Genomic DNA, 9,364 nt, shown 5'->3' with positions numbered 1-9,364 from the left:
ACTGGGGCCCTCACAGCGCTCCCGGGCGGGGCCTGGTGGGGGGGGTCTCAAAAAGGAAAAAAACAACAACAACAAAAAAAAAAAAAAAAAAAAAAAACCCTGATATGAGCATTCAGCTTTATTTTTGTCCCAATGGCTATCCAGTTGTTCCAGAACTATGTATTAAATAATCCATCTTTTCCCCCACTGCTTGAAATAGTTCCTTTATCACAAACTGACTTGTGATATGCTCTTGAGTTTACTTCGGTGTTCTAGTGTTCTCCATTTTGTTCCACAGATCTACCTTTCTATTTGTGAGACTACCTTATTTACTATAACTTTAGAACATATTTTAATAATCGGCAGTGCTTGTCCTTCCTCATCACTCTACTTTTTTCATACCGTTTCTGGCAATTCTCATAACTTTATTTTTCTCATATGAAATTTAGAAAAATGTTCCAAAAAATCTGCTTTTTTGGTTTTTCCTTTTTTATTATTATTTTTAATTGACATGTAATAAATTACATATTTATGGGGTACAGAATAATATTTTGATACATGTACACATTGTATGATGATCAAATCAGGGTAATTAGCAAATCCATCATCAAAAATATTTATCATTTCTTTATGATGAGAATATTTGAACTAATGTTTTCTAGCCATTTGAAAATATACAGTAAATTATTGTTAACTATAGACACCTAGTGCTATGATCAAATACTAGAACTTATTCTTCATATCTACATGTAATTCTGTATCCATTAACCAACCTCTCCCTATGTTCCCTCCCCCATCCTCTTTCCAGCCTCTAGTAAGCACAATTTTACTCTCTACTTCTATGGCTCACTTTTTTTAACTCCCACATGTGAGTGAGAGCATGCGGTATTTGTCTTATTGTGTCTGGCTTATTTCACTTAACATAATGTCTTCCAGGCTCATCCATGTTGCTGCAAATGACATAATTTCATTCTTTTTTTATGGCCGAATAGTATTCCATTCTGTATATATGTTGCATTTTCTGTATCCACCGTTGATGGACACTTAGGCTGATTCCACACCTTGGCTATTGTAGTGCTGCAGTAAACATGGGGATGCAGGTATCTCTTTGGCATACTGATTTCCTTTCTTTTGGATAAATACCTAGTAGTGGGGTTGCTGGATCATATGGTAGTTCTATTTTTAGTTTTTTGAGGAAACTCCATATAGTTTTCCATAACGACTGTACTAATTTACATTCCCATCAACAGTTTCCTTTTCTCTGCATTCTCACCAGCACTTGTTGTTTTTCGTCAATCAATGATAGCCATTCTAACTAGAGTGAGATGATATCTCATTGTGATTTTAACAATTTTATTGGGTTTGCATTAAATTTATAGATTACTTTAGGTAGAATTGACATCTTTACAATGTCGAGTCACCCTCACTAGGAAACATACATCTTCTCATTTATGTATATCTTGTTTTATGACCTTCGATAAGGTTTTAAAGTTTTCTGCTTATAGGTTCTACATATTTCTTGTTAGGTTTATTCCTACGTATTTCACCATTTTAATTGCTGTAGTAAATGTGACTGTTTTCCTCCATTATATTTTCTAACTGATTGTTGCCTATGTATAGGAAAGTTATTGATTTCTACATATTAATTTTATTCCCTGACACCTTACTGAATTTTCTTATTGTTGGTATTAGTTTTAAAATTGTTTCTCATTAATTTTTCAGGTAAGTAATTATATCACCTATGCATAATGAGAAGATACCCCCATCTTCCAATGTTTACATCTGTATCTTGTCAAATTGTACTATCTAGTACTTTCAGAACAATATTAAATATTAGTGGGGAAAGTAGGCCCCTTTGCCTTGCTCCCTATTTTAATGGGAATGCCTCTAGTATTTTGCCATTAAGTACAATGTTGGCTTTTGGCTTCAAAAAAAAAATGTATGATGATAATGATGTTATGGAAATAGCCATCTTTTCCTATTAGTTTTTTTTTTAATCTAGAAAGAATGTTAAATTGTTATCAAATATATTTTAGCATTAGGGAAACTGTAATATGACTTTTATCCTTTGGTTTATTAATGTTGTCAATTATATCAATAGCTTTTTTTAAAATATTGAGCCAGTCTTGTATTTCTAGAATGAGCCCCACTTGTTCATGGCATATTATATTTTTAACATTCTCCTGGATTCTCTTTGGTAACACTTTACTTAAGATTTTTGCATCAGTATTATTAGGTACGATTGGGCTCTAGTTTTCCTTTATTGTATGTTCTAATTGTTGGGTTTCGGTATCGATGTTATGCAGAAATCTTTTCTTCTCTCTCCATTCTCTAGATTCTAGTGTCTAAAAAGTGTAAATAACATTGGTGTTGTCTGTTCCTTGAAGGTTAGTAGAATTAACACAAGACTATGTGATTGTGCTATTTTTTAGTGAAATTTATCAGATGTTTTTTATGGTAACTTGTGGATTTAGATATTTTTGTTCTTCTGCAATTGTTTTTGGTAACTTTTGTTTTCCTAGAAAATCATTCTAAGTTTTCAAATTTGTTTTTAAAGAGCAGAGCAAAGTATTTTTTTACTCTTTTCATTTATTCTGTATGTGTGGTTATTTCTCCATTTCTAATTTTGTGCCTTAGGGTTTTTAAAAATTAGGTTAGCAAGTCATTTATCTGTTGTATTGTTTTATATTTTCTTTTGAAGAACTTGCTTTTGGCTTTAATTATTAGTTCTCTCATTTTTTTCTAGTGTATTAATTTCCACCATTAGTTTTACTATCTTCCTGCTTCACTTAGTCTTATTTTGTGATTCTTTTCTAACTTCCTTTGTTGAATGCTTAATGCATTTATTGACTTGTTCTTATGTATTAATATTAGTATTTAAGCCTACAAATTTTCCTTTGACTACCACTTTTATCATATTCTCTAGCTTCTGATATTTTTATTGTTGTTATTTTCTAGGTATTCTGAAATTTCAGATTAGATTGTCTCTTTGGCTAACATGGAGGGGTATTTTTCCCCGTTTATTTTCTATCTGCTAGAGATTTTACATTTTCATTTTTGTTATTACTTTCCAGTATTACTGTATTGTGATTAGAGAATGTGGTCTATACTACTTCTACTTTCTGGCTCAGTATACAGGATGAGTATCTCTTATCTGAAATGCTTGGGACCAGAAGTGTTTCAAATTTCACATTTGGGGGATGAGCCCATGGCGCACTCGGGAGAGTGCAGTGCTGGGAGCACAGCAACGCTCCCGCCGTGGGTTCAGATCCTATATAGGGATGGTCGGTGCGCTCACTGGCTGAGCGCGGTGTAGCCGGTTTCAAAAAGGACAAAAAAAAAAAAATTCACATTTGGGGGGAGGGTGTGATTTTGAAATATTTGCAGAACACATACTGGTTGAGCTTCCCTAACACAAAAATCCAAAATGCTCCAATGAGCATTTTGAATGTCATGTTAACAATCAAAAAGTTTCAGATTTTGGAGTATTTTCAGTTTTGGATTTTCAGATTAGGGATGTTCCACCTGTACAGTCAATTTAAAAAATATTCACTGGGCTCTTGAAAACAAAGTATAGTCTTTACTTTTAGTATATGAACACATTTAGATTTCTTTCATTATCTTAATTCTTGACTGTCATAACCTGTCATCAGCTGAAGCAGTCTCATGTTTCATTTCTGCTTTTTTCTACCTTTGCATTTTCTACAGATTTTGTTTAAAGAAATTTGATGCTATGTTTTTTGGTGCATAAAGATTTATGGTAGCTAGACCTTTATCATGTGTTCTAGTCATTAATGTTATAGTGCCCTTCTTTGTCTTGTGCATTGCATTTAATTCAATTTTTTTTTATATGAGTATCACAACTCTTATTTTTTTTTATTTTGGCATTAACTTATTTATTGAACAAATATTTATTGAACACCTACTGTATGCCAGGAACTAGGGGCCAAATGAATGAGACAGACAAGATACCTGCCCTCATGCAGCTTACATTTTAGTTAGAGTAGAGCAAAAATAAATAAGTAAAAACAGCTATGTAATATAATATCAGGTGGGGATGAATGCTCTGAGAAAGAACAAAGTATGATAAGAATGATTAAGGATAAGTCATCTCTATTTTATACAAGGTGGTCAGGAAAGGCCTCTGCCCAGTACACATTTATCATCTTTTTACTTTCCACTCACCACATCTTGTTTTTGCTTTTTGTTTTGTACCTGAGGGGATATGCCAGGTGGAACAGTTTGTACACAAGGGATTTTTACAATCTTAAGGATCTATATGTGGGCTAAGGCCCAAATGAGAAGAGAGTGGGAATGTCTGGATATGAATTTCTGACCCAGGCAAGTGATGAGCTCTTCAGGATGGGGACTGGAGATGAGAGGAATGAAGGACATTTTGCTTTCTGTGCTATCAGAGCTTGGCTACCATTATGTGTATTATTACTTTTTAAAGAAATACTCCCAGTCTTCATCATGACTCTTCTGTCTGATGATTTAATTAAACCCCCGGAATTTCCTGTCACTGGGCAGGACTTAGCACAATTCTGATTGCTCACAGGCCACAGCAGGAAACCAGATCTTGTGGCTTAACTGTTTATACTCTGAGGATAAACGATGTCTTTCAACTTTGGTCACTCTATTATACAGAAGTTTGACTTTTTATACATATTCAAAAATACCTGGACTTGTTTTCCTTAGAGATTTTCTTCTATTGCCTATATGCTGAAAATCTTATTTCACCTCATAAGTGATAGTCTTTTTATTTTTCTGGTAGTTTTTTCTTGTAACTGTATTATATATGACATATAATACATACATACATATATGCACACATAACATATATATAATAATTAAAACTATACAGACGCATATACATGCACACACACACACACACACACACACACATATCCTTAACTCTTGATCTGAAATTTATTTTGGTATATAATATATGGTGTAGCTCCAAATGGCACTGTTCTACAGTTATCTCAAAAAGATTTATTAAATAAACTTTATCTCCTTGTTTTGGAAGATTATATATATGATATTTTCATAGAGAGTCTGGTTTGTTTGTGGGCTCTCTGTTCTGTTCTGTTAATCAATAACATACTGTTTTAATTACAGTTATTTTATGATATGCTTAATCCCTCACCACCTCCTCATTAGCAGAATACTCTTTAATATTATATCCTGCTATTTTTACAAGTTAATTTTTTAAACTCTATAGTTAAAAAAATTCCTGTTGAGAATTCTGATTGGAATTACATTAGACGTAGATATTTTAAATCCAAAGTAGCAAACATTTGTGAATGGCCTTCTCGGTGTTTTTTGTGACAAGTGTAAGGACATAGACAGAGAGTATACATATCAAATTCATGATACTGGTTACATCTAGAGAGGTAGGACAGGAATGGAAGTGGGGAGTGATACAAAGGCTAGCATTCCTTATTTCTTGAGAAAAATTCATGAAGCATGCATAGATGGCAAAATATTAAAATGTGCTAATTCTGGTGGTAGACAGGAACATGGGTTTTTATTATGTCCATCTGTGTACATTTCTAAATATTTGAAATTTTTCATAATGAAAACAAAACAAACAAAAACAACACATGGATCTGGGTAACAAGACTTGTAAGCCCCAGAACAGAGCACAGCCACTCTGAGTGCTATAAACAGACTGGGGTGATGTTTGTGTATCCGTATTTCGGAGCTAAATTGTTCAAGTCCAAATACTAGCTCTTCCACTTCCTGGCTTTATGATCCCAGGCAAGTTACTAAACCTCAGTTCCCACAACTATAGAGTCAGGACAATAATAATAGCTACATCCTAGCGTTATTGTGAGAATTAAATAAGTTAAAAAGTGGAAAGCACTTAAAACTCTGCCTGGTATTCAGTATATGCTCAGTAGGTGTTAGCTACCATTATTATTGTATTTACTACACATATTACATTGTTTTGTAACCATTTTAAATTTTACATAAATGTTGTCATCCAAAATATGAGCACATCTGAAACTTGCTTGTTTGACTTAATCCTCATATGCTGTTCTGCAGGGAAATGGCTCATTCCAAGGATAGCTTTTCATGGGCAACCCCCTTCCATCCTTGCCTTGAGAACCCAGCGCTGGATTTGTCAAACTACCGAGCAATTTCTTCTCTTGACCTTCTTGGAGACTTCAAACACGCCTTGAAAAACAATGAGGAAACTTCAGTTTATGAGGAGGGGAGCTCCTTTGCCTCCATGCCCCATCCATTGCGCAGCCGTGCCTTTTCTGAGAGTCACATCAGCTTGGAGTCCCAGAGCACCCAGGCCTGGGGACAGCATCGGAGAGAGCTCTTTACCAAAGGTGATGAAACCCAGCCAGATCCTCTGGGAGCCAAGAAGAAGGCCTTTCCTCCTCCTCGCCCTCCTCCTCCCAACTGGGAGAAGTACAGGCTCTTCCGTGCAGCCCAGCAGCAAAAGCAACAGCAGCAACAGCAACAGCAGCAACAGCAGCAACAGCAACAGCAGCAACAGCAACAGCAGCAACAGCAACAGCAGCAGCAGCAACAGCAGCAGCAGCAGGAGGAGGAGGAGGAGGAAGGAGAGGATGGAGAGGAAGAGGAAGAGGAGGAGGAGGAGGAGGGAGAGGAGGAGGAAGAGGAGCTGCCTCCTCAGTATTTTAGTTCAGAAACCAGTGGTTCCTGTGCCCTCAATCCTGAGGAGGTCCTGGAGAAGCCGCAACCCCTGAGCCTTGACCACCTGGAGGCCTCAAGGCCAGATTCACAAAGCCTCCTGGCAGAGCAAGAGTCCTTTGCTCTCCATGCCAGTGATTTCCTACCTCCAGTAAGGGACCACTTGGGATCTCATACTGAGCAGGCTCAGCCCCCTTGCTATTATGGCATCAGAGGGCTTTGGAGGACATCAGAGCAGAAGGCCACTGATTCCCCCAAGTAAGTTCTTATGACAGATATCGGGTCCCTGAAGAGGCAGGCAACATGAGTTTGAATTCCATCTCCACCATTTACTAGCTGTGTGAACTTGGCCTGGTCAATTAAATTGCTCCAAGCCCATTTTCTTACCCGGAAAATGGGCATGATGATACCTGTTTCACATGGTTGTTGTGAATATTAAGATAATCTATGTAACGGACATAGCTCCATGCTTAGCACATAGTAAATGCTCAATAAATGGGAGTTGTTGATGTTCTTATCCCTAAATACCATTATTAAAGTACTGTATTTTTTTTCTAAGCTTGTCTTTAAGGTATGCATCAATTTCTCATCCTTCATACAAGGGCATTAAACCCTTGTTGCATATGGTAGGCCTTTCCCAGAAACCTGGTTCAGACCCCTTTCTACTTTTTCTTCTGCTTGCCCTCCAGAATTAGAAGCCAGCTCACAAGCTGACCTGCCTCTACTCTAGGATAAGTAGCTAGGCCTCTAAACTCTTCTCCCTACCCCCAGCATCAAAGGTATTCCCAGGGCTGGGTGCTTTATGCCCTGCTGATTTCTTGCAATAGCTAAGGACATTCTTTTTCTCTTCACTTTCTCCCTGTCCTTGTCTCCCTGCCACTTTGCATCTGCTTTGGTGGGCTGTAGGTGGTAATTGACAGGGGGAGCTTCCTGGGCAGGGAGGCTAAAGCAGAAGTGTGGTCTGGCTGCAGGACTGCCGGTGTCTGTTCACTCCATTGAGCCAGTGCTCGTCTATGTGCCCCATAGTGCATGGTTGTCCTTTTTGCCCCAAAGCAAAAGCCCCAGGACCATCATTGCTCAGTGCCTTGGCTCTTAACTCTGCATGCCCTCCTGTGGAGAGCTTAGCCCACTCTTTGTTGGGGGTGCACATGAAGAGACAGGAATCTTCTAAGTGCTTTCTTTAAATCTTTTTATAGCAGGAACTTGCCTGAGATTTGTTGCCATTACAAGTCCCTTGTTATTGTGTCTTTTATTGACAGGCAAATCCATTACTTGTCTATCTGGAGCAGGTTGAGCAGTTTTCTAGCCCAAGGTGCCACAAGCACAGCGTTTACAGGGCCTGGCTCTCAGGCACTGTAAGAATTCCTTATCAGATGCTATGTGACTGCTTCTCAAGCTGTCCATCAAGCTGGGGAGCATTCTTATTGTGATTGTTATCTATCACAGCAGGGAAAAGGGAAGATGACCTAGCACACAGCAGGCAGTTAACTAATATTTCAGAAGAAGGAATGAATAAATGAATTAATGAACATTTATTAAGCATATACTATGTGCCAGACACTGCTAGGCACTTTATATCCATTATCTCATTTAATCCACCCAACAGCCCTATGGGCCATTATTATCCCCATTTGACAAATGAACAAACTAAAGCTTAGCAAAATAAGAGACTGACTAATTCAGAGTTATACAGCAAAGACTTCAGGCCAGATCAGTCTGATTCCAAAACCCATGCTTATTTTGCCTTCCTAGGCAGCCTCTCTCAGAGAGATCATGTTCTTCCAGTAGGCCAGGACTTCACAAAGCCCTCTTCTTCCCTGTAGAGCGGTGTGTACCAGAGGAAGCAGTTACAGGTCATGTTCCTTTATGTATTTCCATTCACCTTGACACCTTGGCCAGGAGAAGGAAATTGTTATTACTAGAGATCTTGTAACTTGCTCCAGAGAATTTTTTTTCAGTGACTATGGGATACAAGGGAAAACATTTGCATGCACATAGCCCTGGCTTGTGGTTACGAAAATCAATTATGGATGCTTCTTAGAGTGATGGATATTTAATGAACAACTTCATTCCCAACATAGCTAACATTTTTTGCCTCCTTACTATGTGCCAAAGGTTGTTCTAATCACTTTCATGTATTGATTGATTTAATCATCACAACAAACTTGTGAAATAGTTATCATTAGTCTCTTCCATTTTTTAGATGAGAAAAGGGAGGCCCAGCGAAAGAAAGTAACTTTATTACCAGATCACAGGTGACCAGAAGCCAAGTAGTCTGGCTCACTGTGCCTGCTACAACATCTCAGAATCTCTGGGCTCCTGGAGAAGATTCTAGGAGACCGTAGAGAGCACAGAGTCTTAACCAGAAGGAAGTGACTTTAAGATTTTGTAAGAAAGAATAGTGTTAGGGGCAAGTAGATGTGTAATATTTTGATTCTAAAATGCAAAAAATGATATCCTAATTCCAGCCAAGTTAAACTGCAGTGTCTCTATAACCTATGTATACATGTATCAAAACATCACACCTGTACCTGTAAATATGTACAATTATTATATGTCAATTAAAAACAAAATAAGACTTTAAAATGATTCTTAAAAATTCTCGGGGGCCGGCCCGGTGGCGCACTGCTATAGTGTGCCGCTTGGGAGCGCTGCGGTGCTCCCGCCGAGGGTTCGGATCCCACATACAGACCGGTTCCCGCTCACTGGCTGA

General features: G+C 37.8%; 1 protein-coding gene across 1 annotated transcript in view; it reads left to right on the top strand.

Moving 5' to 3' along the window:
* SHROOM4 (shroom family member 4) overlaps positions 1–9,364 on the top strand; it is a 251,062-nt gene that overhangs the window by 232,939 nt on the left and 8,759 nt on the right. Inside the window, exons 6-7 of the mRNA XM_008570339.1 lie at positions 6,031–6,424; positions 6,500–6,909. Coding sequence (XP_008568561.1) covers positions 6,031–6,424; positions 6,500–6,909 — 804 coding nt within the window. The remainder of the gene's footprint in view (positions 1–6,030; positions 6,425–6,499; positions 6,910–9,364) is intronic.

The sequence above is a fragment of the Galeopterus variegatus genome, unplaced genomic scaffold (genome assembly GCF_000696425.1).
Source record: "Galeopterus variegatus unplaced genomic scaffold, G_variegatus-3.0.2 Scaffold594, whole genome shotgun sequence".
Classification (NCBI taxonomy): Eukaryota; Metazoa; Chordata; class Mammalia; order Dermoptera; family Cynocephalidae; genus Galeopterus; species Galeopterus variegatus.
This window is presented reverse-complemented; position numbering and strand designations above follow the sequence as displayed.